Source organism: Cajanus cajan, chromosome 7 (assembly GCF_000230855.2).
Source record: "Cajanus cajan strain Asha chromosome 7, NIPB_CcT2T_4, whole genome shotgun sequence".
Classification (NCBI taxonomy): Eukaryota; Viridiplantae; Streptophyta; class Magnoliopsida; order Fabales; family Fabaceae; genus Cajanus; species Cajanus cajan.
Window position 1 is genome coordinate 17,287,103 of NC_138523.1, and position 13,583 is coordinate 17,300,685.

The 13,583-nt window shown below is 32.5% G+C and overlaps 1 protein-coding gene across 1 annotated transcript; it reads right to left on the minus strand.

Moving 5' to 3' along the window:
• Positions 1-5,696: 5,696 nt before the first annotated feature.
• LOC109815930 (agamous-like MADS-box protein AGL62) lies at positions 5,697-6,763 on the minus strand. Its single transcript, XM_020380751.3, has one exon. The coding sequence runs from the start codon at positions 6,715-6,717 to the stop codon at positions 5,980-5,982; it is 738 nt and encodes a 245-aa protein (XP_020236340.1). The 5' UTR covers positions 6,718-6,763; the 3' UTR covers positions 5,697-5,979.
• Positions 6,764-13,583: the final 6,820 nt, after the last annotated feature.

Sequence of the window (13,583 nt, forward strand, 5' to 3'; positions counted from 1 at the left end):
CCCTTAGCTTTCAAGGGTATGCCATGTATTGGTGGACTTCCCTTGAAAAGGAAAGAAGAACTCATCATGAGCCTCCAATTCAATATTGGAATGAGCTTAGGAGTTCCTTAAGGAGAAGGCACATTCCTCCTTATTATGAGAGGGAGTTGATGGACAAGCTCCAAAGACTCCAACAAAGAAACCAAAGTGTGGACGAATATAGGCAACAAATAGAGTTGTTTATGATGAGGGGTGGAATAAGGAAGAGGAAAGGACCACCATAGCAAGGTTCCAAAGTGGTCTTAATCTATAAATTAGGGACAAGGTTGAGCTATTACCCTATAGAGACCTTAATGAGTTAGTTCAACTTTGTGTGAGGGTAGAACAATAACTTAAGAGAAAACCTAGCCTTAGGAAAAAATCTACCTCCTACCCTAAGAAGGACTTCAAGAAAGAGGATCACTCCTCCTATTCAAAGGAAAGACCACTAGGAAAAAAAAAAGAGAGAAAAATCTTCTAATGAACCTAGGACTAGTTCTATTAAGTGCTTTAAGTGTTTAGGAAGGGGACACATAGCTTCCCATTGCCCCACAAAGAAAACCATGATCATTAGGGGCAATGAAATCCTAAGTGAGGAGAGCACTTTATCTTCTTAATCATCCTCAAGTTAAGGAGATGCAAGTCTTAGTTCTAGTGAGGAAGCACCATGTGGTGGTGACCTACTAGTTGTCCAAAGGTTACTTACCAACCAAACTAATGAACAAGATCAATAACAAAAAGTGAACCTTTTTCATTTTAGATGTAAAATTTTTAAGAAAATTTGTTCTCTCATTGTTGATAGTGAAGCTTTTAATAACTTAAATTTGTAAGCCAAAGGTTGGTTGATAAGCTTAATATAACTACTACAACCCATCCAAAATCTTATAAACTTCAATAGCTTAATGAGGATGGACCTATAGAAGTTAAAGACCAAGTAAATGTTCCTTTCTCCATTGGAAAATACAAAGATGAAGTTTTATGTGATATTATTCCAATGGATGCAAGCCACATATTACTTGGTAGACCTTGGCAATTTGATAGGAAAGCCATCCATGATGGTGTTACAAACAAAATTTTCCTAGTCCACGTAGGCAAGAAACACACCTTGACTCCTCTTTCACCTTCACAAGTGTTGGAGGATCAAGTGTTTATGAAGAAAAGAATTATTAGATGAAGAAAAATAAAAGAAACGAAATCAAAAAAAGAAAAGAGGAGAAAGAAAAGGTTATAGAGTTGGAGGATAATGTCTCCTCGAAGGAAGTTGTTCCTAGAAGTCAATTTTCAATAAAATATTCTATTAAAAAATATCTTCTAGTTGAATAACCTCCTTACCTTCTTAATACTAAAAAGACACTACTCTTAGAAAATAGTAAGGAGGGTAGTGTCTCCTCCAAAAATCTTGTGATAAAGGAAAGTCATTTTTCTATTAAAAATGATTGTAAAAAGACTTTTCTCTTCATAAAGATTTTAGCTCTTTTTCTACTACTACCATAGACTTAGAGCTTAAGATCCACAACCAAAATATTTTTGGAAAGAAAGGATCTCAAGTTCTTAGTCTAGTGAAGAAGAAGTGGACTTTACCTAGTTCTACTTCTTATGCTACTACTTTGGTGGTGCCCAAAGTAGACAACCATTATCTATTTATGACTTCTTCTACTTTATTTGTTCTAGTAAAGCACCCAACCTTTGGTTTATATTTTTTATTAGATACATCTCATGGTGTCTTCTTTTCTATTTTTGATCCTAAAGAAAGTTCAAACTTCTTTCAACTTAACTTGACTACTTCCCTTCAAGACCAAATTAGATTATATGACTCTTCTAAACTCGTTTTTACACCATCTTCCATGTTGTATTTAACAAATAATATGATCAAGGGTTGTCTAGGTAGTTTCCTTAATATATTCACTTTTTTTTTTCTTGTAGGCTCATAGGTTACTACATAGGGTACTTCAGGCAAGTTACCTTAGTATGTAGGAGTACTTCATTAGTTTCTTATAGTTGTAGTACTTTCACATTTCTAGGATTTAGTTTTACACTTAGACTACACTGTAGTGAGGATCCTATTCTTATTTTTAGAGAATCCATCCTTCCTAGTCTAGGGACCCTTGTTAGGACTATAAAAGGAATTCCTTAAAGGTTGCACTTTCCATATATATTATATGAATATATCATCCTTAATGCTTTGTTTCTTGTTTTCCCTGTAGGCGTTGCTATCTTTGTGGAAGGACCACCAGATTTGAGGACAAATCCTTTCAAGGGGGGAGGGTATGATGGAAATCTAATCCCTAAGGATCCCTTTGAAAGAGATAAGATCAAGAAGGGTAAAGGTTGATCCATAGGAAGCTCACATTTGAAGGTCATTGGACCTTTAACAAGGACCATGGTTAGGAGGCTAGAAGAGGTTTCTATAAAGGAGGTGCTTCTTAGACCTATGCTTTGTATGAGCATCGAGTTTGATTCCTCTTTTTAGTCTCATAATCTCTATTGTACATACCTTGTATAGTTTGAGTTCTTGTACTTTATATATAGTAGATATTTGTATATGTGCATTTTTGTCTTTGTATTTGTAAGAAACCTTTTTCTTTTCTTATAGGTCATCCCTTTAGGATTTTAGGGTATGTTACTTAGAGATTTTTGCTCCAATTAACCTTGTATTAAGGGTCATCGATTTTCATATTTTTAGTAGTAGAAGTGGGGTGACAAATAGTAAAGTGTGTAGGTGAAGCTAGCAATTGGACCCTTAGTGGGCCTAGGCTAATTTTTGCATATTAGGCTTGTTTTGCTCCATTTAATCCAAGGAATTGATCTAGTTAGGTCTCACCTTCATTAGGTGAACCTAAATAAACCAATTCCAACATTTTGGATTGGATTAAGTGAAGGAAAACAAGCAAGGCCGCCTTTCTCACTCACTTGGCTGGAACTATGCTTGGCTTCTCCAACACAGTTGTTTATCTTATCCTTTTCATACAAGAGTGTGGTGAGTTTTGAAGTGATTCATCTTCTTCCAAGAAGTGGCATCACTTGAAGAGTGTTCTTCATCTCTTTAAGTGAAAAATCGAAGCCTTTTCTCACTTAGGAGGCTTTGGAGAAGCTTGAGAAGATCCACAAAACCAAAAGTCTAGGGAAGAACTTGAAGGCAAAACCAACATCAATCCGATTCTTCAACAAGTTTTCCATCATGTATGAGTTTTAAAACAATATTTAAGAGATTAATTAATTTTTTTTATTGTATTATTCAAGCTTAACTCACAATGCATATAACACCAAAGATGATAAGAAATCTATTAAAACCCAATAGAAACTTTTTTTAAAGGGACAAATCATAAATCAACATAAAAAAAATACAATATACCAAAGAAGTAAATAATTATTATCCTAAAAATATTAATGATACACAATAAATTTAATTTAATAATATAATAATTGATAAATTCAATTATTATTTAACCAAAAATTATTTTTTTTATTGGTGGAAAAATATTCATTTTAAATATGTTCTTTAACTAAATCAATCATTAAATAATTATAATATAAATAGTGAAGAAATTTACACAACGAATGAAAGATTCATTCTCTAATATATATTGTCACCAATTTTACTATTAGATGCAAAATATAATTAATTTAGAATTTATCATTATCTAAATATTTATTTTCATTTTTCCATTATATATCTATATAGAAAAATCTGCACATTTATATTACGCATTTATCGTATTAAAAACTATTATTATTTATTTGATTTTATTGTATTATTGTATATTATTTAACATTAGTAAATAAATTAAATTAGTCTTTTATAGGGATGGCAAAACGGGCCAGCCCGCCCCGTTTTGGCCCGCCCTGTCATTGGCCGGCCAAAAACGGGCCGGGTCGGGCTGGGCCGCCAACGTAAAACGGGCTAGAGATGCTAGCCCGCCCCGCCTAAGGACGGGCTGGCGGGTTGGCGGGCTAGCCCGCATACAAAAATAAAAATAAAAATAAAAATAAATAGAAAAAAAAATATATTTGATGTTCAAATAAAAAAAATTTGCTACAAATAAATAAATATAACCATATGAAATTAAAAATGCATACATATTGTACATAATATATGTTCAATAAAAAAAAATTACAAACTTAGAACAGAATCAAATAGAAATTAGTCCATTTACACCAAAATTAAAATCAAATTATAAACTTACACAACTAAATTTTTTTATAGTTCACAAAACAAGTTTAAATACAATTAATTAACTTTAAATTTTTATTTTAAGAATATTAGAAGCTCTCTTAGAAGATGTCTCTACTTTTTTTCTTGATCATCTTCATCCTCATTCTTCTACATCAAAATAAAATAAACATAAAAATAATTAAATTTAAAAAAATATATATGCAGGCCGGCAGGTTGTGGAGGGCCGACCTGCTATTTGACCTGATAGATTAACAGGCTTAGCAGGTTGACAGGTTAAAATAATGGGCTCGACCCGCCAATTTTTGACGGGCCAACGAACCGGCCTAGGCCATAGCCCACTTTATCATCCCTGGTCTTCTAGTCTCTTTTTTTCGGTACCATAATTTTTAAAAACCATTTATTGCTATTCTTCCTATCCAATTTTGACTAATGATGTTGACGTTTTGTCTACACTTGACACAATAAGTAAAAAAAATTGACATGTGGGGCCACATGAACAAAGAAGTAACGTCGTTAAACTAAATTGGACAAAAAAAAGACAAGAAAAAGACAACATTGCATCATTTTTAAAAATTAAGAGATCAAATCTAACCTTTTAATAATAAAGGGATTGGAATGAACCAATTAAATAAAAAGTGCGACTACAAAAGTAATACAGCCTCGGTAAATATATATGCAATTTTGGTCTCCACATTAACATTATATAATATATTTTTATAACAATTTAAAAAAATTTAGATCTAGTGCTTCGTATGTTGGTTTAAGGCTTTTGGTGTTGGGTTCAAACCGGTTCTATGAACATTGTTTTTTAATTAATTACAAAACTACAAATTTCTTTGCCACATCAATCACCGGCGGAACTTTAATAAAAAATTTAGAGATATCAAATTAATTTTTTTATTTAAATTAATTTTTTATTAAATAAAAATACAACATAATTTTTCATTTTTTGTATTCAATTTTTTTAGTTTTATTACAATTAATAATATGATAATATACAAATATAATATTAATATATATATAAATTAGAAAAGTTTGGGAGAGTACTCCTCCAAGTCATGTCTAAGGTCCGCCCTTCACATCAACACCATGTGTTGAGAAAAAAGTGCAAATATTAGTACAAGTTATATGACATCTAAGATAGTGGGTCAATAAAATAAAAGTCTAAACAGTGTCAATCCATATATGAAGAAAATGAGAGAGAAGAATGATAAAAAAAAAAAAAAAAAAAAATTATTCCTTAGAAACTTGATAAGCATAAGCCCAAGTGATAATATAGAAAAAAAAACGAGTCTAATGAATTTGAATCTCTTGTACAATATTCCTTTTGATACATATTAACCCAATCCACAATCTTCCATATTGTATCATAATAAAAGTTCACATGCATCATTTAGTAATTTTGGAGTAGTTTTTGACATTCAAATTTCCCATTAACTTAAACAAAGGAACTAGGCAAATTGTTTGAAATCCAAAAGATTGCAATTTTGAAGAGAATTAGATATATAAATAAATAAGATGCCTTTTTATTCAAACAGATATAGAACTACATGCAACGCTATAATCCCCAATAACAAAACACAGTAACAACCTAAAGAAAACAAAAATTCACCATCATAAGATGAAGATTACTCAAAACAACAAAAACTTGAACCCCCAGTTAATCAATCCTAACCATGCCGCACACATGAGACCAATTAAGCCAGTGCTCACTTTGAATGAAAATTAAACAACAAAAACTTACAATTTAATATGGCATCTTCGACAAAGGATCTCTTCTAAGACAATCAAAAGAACCTAAAAGTAGGTCCATGTCCTTCTCCCTCTCCATCTTTGTCCATGTTGTTAAATTGATGGTGGCACGTGACGCTATCATCAATCACACGGTTCCTCAACAATGGTGGTGGATGCACAGTCCCAATGTCATTAACATTAGAAGACGAGCCTGCACTTGCAGCAAAAAAACACGGACAGTTATAAGTGCTCTCATTGAGGAGCTTCTGTTTTTTCAGATTAATATTTGTCTTCAAATCCAGCAACGCAGTCTTGAACTTCTCAAGTTGGGTTTTGTTCATGTTATCAACTGGTGTGGCCCACCAATAGTTATTCTCCGCGGTCTTCAACAAACGATTGAGTTCCTTTTCACGTTTCTTCTCTGCAATAAACTGGTTGGATAGGTATCCAAGGTGTGCGTGGAGCTCACGCTCGTCTGCGTTGAGGTGGGCCTCATTGAGGTCCAAGTTAAGGAGGGGAGGTGGAGCCTGGCCCATATAGCGTTGGATGACAGAGTCCACACTGGGGGTGCCAAAAGAGAAAACCCTCTGACCAGGAGAAAAAATTATGACAGCAAGGTCCACGCCGCAAAGAGTTGCAAGCTCGCTTGCTTTCTTAAAAATCCCATTGCGGCGCTTTGAGAATGTCACCTGAAGGTTCCGCTCGTTGGTTATCCTTTTCAGCTCGATCTTTTGTCGACCCTTGGTCTTCTTCACAACAATATTCGTGTTTGACACTTTTTTTGAATCCATGGATTATAGGTTATGTTATCTTATATGATGTGAAATATGAATATGAGGTGTGCCTTAGTGGAAGGGTTAGGCTCATCATTTTATAGGCACACTTATAGCTGTCAAAATGGGCCGGTCCGGCCTATATGGACCGGCCTACCTTGACTCATTTTAAAAATGAGCCAATTCAACCCGGTCTACTTTTAATTTTTTCAAAAAAAATTTAGCCCGACCTGGCCCACCACAGGTTGGTGGGTTATATGAGCTAGCCCACCAGCCCACAAAAAATTAAAAAAAAATTATCAACAAAATTCAAAATTTAAAATTAATTATAAATTAACATAATAGTCATAAAATTAACATCATTAATAGTCATAAGTCATAATTCATCATACAAAATTAAATACAAATCATGATAAAAGTCTAAAATAAAAATTTTCAATATCCCATCATACAAAATTAACTACAAATCACTCTTAAACTTTTATTGTAAAAAAAAATTGTGGGTTGGTGGGCTACCCGGCCCACCACGGGTTTAGCCCGGGTGGAGCCGGGTCAAAGTGAGCCGGGTTGAAATATACCTACCTACTATAAAATTTTAATTTTTTTTTGCTCGACCCCGCCCGTTTTCAAGGTGGACCGGATTGACCCACGAATCCCGGCCCACTTTGAAGGCTCTAGGCACACTCAGAGTTTGCTTTAGCAAAGCAAACACGCCTTTACCAACTTACTAGCAAGTGTTTTTTATGCATTGAATTTTTATTTTTAGAATAAGTGCTTGTACAAATCTCATTATAAAGCCTTACATGGTATGCTTACAATGACAGTTCATATACATATAATATACCAAATTCAACATTTGGGGTAAATACATGTATATCTTTAGTTGGATTTTTTTTCCTAATTATTTTTCATTCACATTCTCAATGCTATAATTTTTTTTTGGAAGAAATAATTTTTTTAATCATTAATTTTTAAGAATCCAATAGGTAATTATTTACTCTATACAAAAAATGTTTTGATGTAGTTGACTTTATATGCCTTTGTATAGCTTGCACCACATGTAAATTTAAAATAACTTAGGAAAATAAGCTAAAGGAAACTTTTTTTTTTTCATGACTTGACTCGATAAGCAACAATTTAGTTCAAAGTTCATTTTGAGTTCATTTTTTTTTCCAACTAGCTCAACCTTCATCTGCTTCAAGTTTGGGAACAATTTGATTCCTATTTGGTTTAATTCACTTTTGGTCCTATAATTTTATGAATGTGAAATTTTAGTCACCAATCCTTTTTTTAAAATTTTGTCCCCCTAATTTTTAAAATTAAATAATTATAATCCACACATTAATATATTTACCAAAATTAAACAGAAAAATAAATAGAAAATACTGACGTGATTGTTAAAGACATTATTTATCAATTACATAGCATATTGACTTCCATGTAAATAACAACATTGATTTTTATTATAGATATGTTATGTTTATTTTTTATTTCAATTAAAACTTATAATCTATTAAAAAAAATTAAGTTTTAATACTAAATTTTTTTCTACAATTAAATTATAATCTATTAATTGTTATTCATAGACATATTAACATTTTTTTTTCAATTTTTTGGATGATAGCTAATGGATAGACCAACATTGCCTAATTTTGAAATTTATAGGTACCAAATTTGTAATAGAAAATATTTATCGATAAACATCAATTTAGTTCAAAGTTTGTTTCTTGATTTAAGTTAAGTTTGTGAACAATTCGATTCTATTTGGCTTAAATCCCAAGTTGATCCCTATAACTCTGTGAATGTGCTAACTTTATCAACTTATAACACTAAATAATTTCAAAATAGTGGCATAAAATATTAAATTAACACTAATTATCATAATTTGTATAATATGTATAAAATTTAGTCAATGATGTTATAATTACAAAAACTAGCATTTGAGAACAAAAAAATAAAGATTAGAAGTATGCTAAGAGGGTCAACTTGCTGTTTGTAGTAGACTAAATTGTAAGCGTGTTGAGCTAACATTTCCTTATAATCAAAATAGGTCAAACTTTTTTTGACCCAACTGACTCAAACTTATGGTGGATCGTGTTGACCCAAACGTTATAACTCGTTTTTTATGACTAGACATTAATAACTCAATTCAATTCAAAATTATGATTAGAGTACGTATTTTTTTTTATTTCATAAAAATAATAAAAATTAACTAGAAACTTAATCACATGAATTTAATAATATTTAATATATTATTTAATAAAGATTGTATTTAATATTATTAAATTCATTTAATGAAGTTTCTAATAAACTTTATAGTTTTTTGAATATATATATATATATATATATATATATATATATATATATATATATATATAGTTAATGCATGCAACAAATGAGTTGAACTATTAGTAGGGATGGAAAAGTATATTTAGACCTTACAGGTACTCGTGAAAATACCCAACATAGGACAAGTGTTTACTTGCAATTTTGGGTCTTGGTAGGGGGTTGGTATAGAATTGTAAAATTGAACAAGTATGGATGTGGATACTATAGTACCCACCCAGCATCATCCCACACCTGTTATATATTAATATAATTAAATAAATAATATATATTGCTATGTTGAAGGAGTATTCTTATTTTATGAAGTCCAAGTTTATTAAGAGTTTTTGTTAAAGATTGGAACATTAGTTTTAACAATTGCTCTGGTAGATGATTCTCTTTGTAATGTTTATTTATGATTTGAGTTTGAGCAAACCAATGTTATATTTGCTTATTTTAATTTTATGCGTGTTTGATTTTAAGATTATTTATGGATTATTTAAAAAAAGAATTTTTAACATTATTCTAGTAATTATTGCAATAATTTTTATTGATTTATTATTATTAACCTTGTATATAAGTATAAAAATGTAGGTTTTTAGTGCGGGTATAGAGTTTGGCACAATTATTAATTTTAAATATGGGTTTAGAAATGAGTATTATAGTATATGTCCATTGCCATCTTTAATTATATATATGTAGTTTAATCTCAACTCAATTATTTAACGAGCATAAATTTTAACTCAAGTTCAACTAATTTGGTTCATGAACGAAATCTGACAGATTGATTATCAAATTGAATATCAAATTATCTAGTTAGCCCGATTCATTGTCAATCACAAGTGAACGGATACGTGTAAGGTAATACATTACAATTTTTTTGGAAATTTAATATTTTAAAAAATAATTAATACATGCAAACACAACGTTAATGATTTTTACATTTTCATAATCACAACTTACATGTATGATAGCTTTGTAGAATTCCATAAAAACTATCTTAAAAATCATTCCAAGTATACTTTCTTCTTAGTTAATCATATAAATACTTGACATGAATAAACATTATAACAGTCCAAACACATTAGAATGAGAGAGATTCAAAGATTTGTACAAGTGTGAGATTGTATAGTTAAGGATGACTTAAAGGAATTAATTTGTACTACTTATACCAATAAGATGCATCTACTTTTCAATAGCCTACTACTTAAGAACTCCACAGTTAAGCGTGCTTGGCTTTGAACAATTTAGGAATGGTTGACCTTTTGGGATGTTTCCCATAAACTGTGTGAATGATAACAAAACACGCTAAAAAATCTTGTGTTAGCTTATGGGGTTAGTCATTGATCCTAAAAGCTAACAAACATCTTAGAAAAAGGCTACCCACGAAGAGTTCTAACTGGTGAAGGGTTCTAACCAACAAGGAGTTGTGTGGAGTATCACTGTGTGAAGTGTTATAGAGTGGAGTCACCGAGATGTCAAATTTGAGGGTTGTTAATAATGGTATCAAAGTAAGTTCTTTCTCCTAGTACAATGTGATTCGGGGACGAACCAAGTAGAAGTTGGTGGGCTTGTAACATCCTAGACACACCAAAATGAGAGAGATTTAAAGAGGTGTACAAGTATGATATTGTACAGTTGAGGTTAGCTTAAGCGAATTAATTGTACTAACTATGCCAATAAGATGCATCTACTTTTCAGTAGTTCATCACTTAAGAACTCAATAGTTAAACATGTTTGACTTGGAGCAATTTAGGAATTGGTGACCTTTTAGGAAGTTTCCAAGAAAATGAGCGAGTGAGAAAAAAGCACGATGAAAAGTCTTGTATTGGTTTGTGAGGTTAGCCGTTGATCCTAAAGGCGAATAAACATATTAGAAAGAGCTACCCATGGAGGATTTTGACTGGTGAAGAGTTTTGACCATCAAAGAGTTGTGTGAAGTTTCATGGAGTAGAGATACTATGATGTCAAATCTAAGGGGTGTTATAATGGTATCAAAGCAGGTCCTCTCTCCTAATACAATGTGGTTCGAGGATGGACTTGACAGAAACTAGTGGGCTTGTAAAAGGCTAGACACACTAGAATGACAGAGATCCAAATATTTGTACAATTATGGTTGGCCTTAACGACTTAATTTGTACTATCTATACCAACAAGATGCATCTACTTCTTTGTAGTTCATCACTTAATAACTCTATAATTAAGTATGCTTGACATTGAGTAATTTAGGGATGGATGACCTTTTAGGAATTTTTTCAGAAAGTGCGAGTGAGGAAAAAAAACACATTAAAAATTCTTATGTTGGTTTGTGGGGTTAGTCATTGATCCTAAAAGCGGACTAACATCTCAAAAAGGATTATCCAAAGAGGGTTCTAACTGGTGAAGGATTCTAACAACGAGGAGTTGTGTTAAGTGTCACGGGGTAGAGCTGCTAAGATGTTAAATTTGAGGGGTGTTACAAACATGTTTTCTTGCTTCACTTGCAATCTTCTTGCGGAGTGGATTTTTAGTGAAAAGGTTTAGGATTTCAAATAGGGTTGTTATGGTTCTTTAAAAAGATGAAATCAAGAGTTTTGCGAAAATGAGAGGGATGCACCAAGTAAAAGATGATCATTAGAATACCATAATGAAAGGGATCTAGAGGTTGTGCAATTGAGGATGACAATTATTAGAGGTACAAACTAAGTCTCACATTGTCAGAATAATAAAAGGGACATGGGTTGATAAATACATAAGTATCTCCATTAGTGTGAGGCATTTTGGTTGATGAAGAAAATAAAATGATTTAGGCCCTAAGACGACAATATCATACCAATGTGGAGACATATGTGACATGTACTATGGTTGTTGGACATCTTAGAAAAGGCTATTGATAGAGGGTTCTAATTAGTGAAGGGTTCTAATCAATGAATAGTTTAGTGAAGTTTAGTTGTGTGAAATGTCATCTAGTAGGGTTGTTAAGATGTCGAAGTTGATAGGCAATAGTATTAGAATTGGTTATATTTCCCCATATAGTATGGTTTGGGGATGAACACGATGAAAGCATTATGTGCTTGTAACAAACCTGACATACCAGAATGAGAAGGAATTAGAGGTTATATAGTTAAGGATGACAATATTTGGAGGTACCAACAAACTCCCACATCGTTAATTAGATTAATGGTTTAGACATGGATTTATAAACACATAAATGTCTCCATTGATTTTAGGGTTTGGGTGATAAACAAAAGCAAATCCATTAGAATTTAGGCCCAAAATGAAAACACCATATTGTTTTTCGATATATGGCATCAATTTTTCTATGATAGAGGCTTAGGTGAGTCAAGTCACAATTGACATGTGGTGCTTCAACTATTAGGGTTAAATAAAGAGGTTGCAACCTAACTATCAACAATAGCTTTTGGCCTAGTGGTAAGCACTTGATCCAACACATACCAATGTGGAGTGTATGTATGAAGCCTCAATGTACAAAAATTGTTGATCCTAAAGCGTTGGAACATCTCTAAAGGTGTTACCCACAAAGTGTTTTAATCATGAAGGGTTTGAACAATGAGGAATTGAGTAAGTGTCACAGTTTAAAGTGTTGTGGAGTGCAACCATTGAGATTGATGTTGAATATAAGGTGTGTTACAAATGGTAATGGATTTGGTCCTATTTCACACTAAGTGTGGTTTGAAGATTGATCGGTGCCGTACTTGATCAAATAAATGCAATTAAATTGCAGTACTAGGAAGTGACTCCTAGGTCGTCTCCCAAGGACCAGTTCTTTCTATCAAAGGCTTAAACACGCAGTGGGGGGGTTTGAGCAGATTATCGAAATTAAATAAAACACAGAGCAGATATGAATTAATTGCAGTAATTAAAATAGGTTAGACCCTTGAACATAATGCACCTCTGATATCCTCGGTTACGAAAGATAATCTATTTGAACTTAATCCTGTTCAGTCCAGATTAACCAACTAAGCGAAGATTAACCTGAGACCTCACTACACGAATTAAGCAAACATGAACCTTGTCACCTCCTTCCTCAGGATTAAGCAACCTGAGATACTGAACGCAAACAACCCAGAGTCATTAAGCATGACTCAGATGTTGAACGCCTCAGAAAAGAGACCTCACAAGGGAGAATCAAGCGGAACAGAAATGCAACGCATAGAGAACCTCCATCAGAGGGTTGCAATCTGCCAAGGGCCCAACCTTGGGGTTTTAGCCTTCCATTAAAACAAAAGCAGATACAGAAATGAAAATGCAAGGAGAGGAGAGCAAAATGAAAATGGATAATCTGTATTCTTCAAGGATTCAGATACAAAACGTAAAAATGCATATAAGAGAAGAGGAGAGCCAAAACGTAAAACTCCAGCTACAAGAGAGAAAAACGTAAAACAAAAACAGAAGGAAGAGTCCTCCAACATGGTCACATCAAGTCTAAAGGTTGGTGGCTGCCCTAGGACCCTAAAAAAACCTAGAAGAGTCAACATGGGCCCCCAAGTCAGGTTTGACCCGAAAATACATAAAATAAACAAAAATTAAAATAAAAACAAAATGTTGATGTGGCGCTG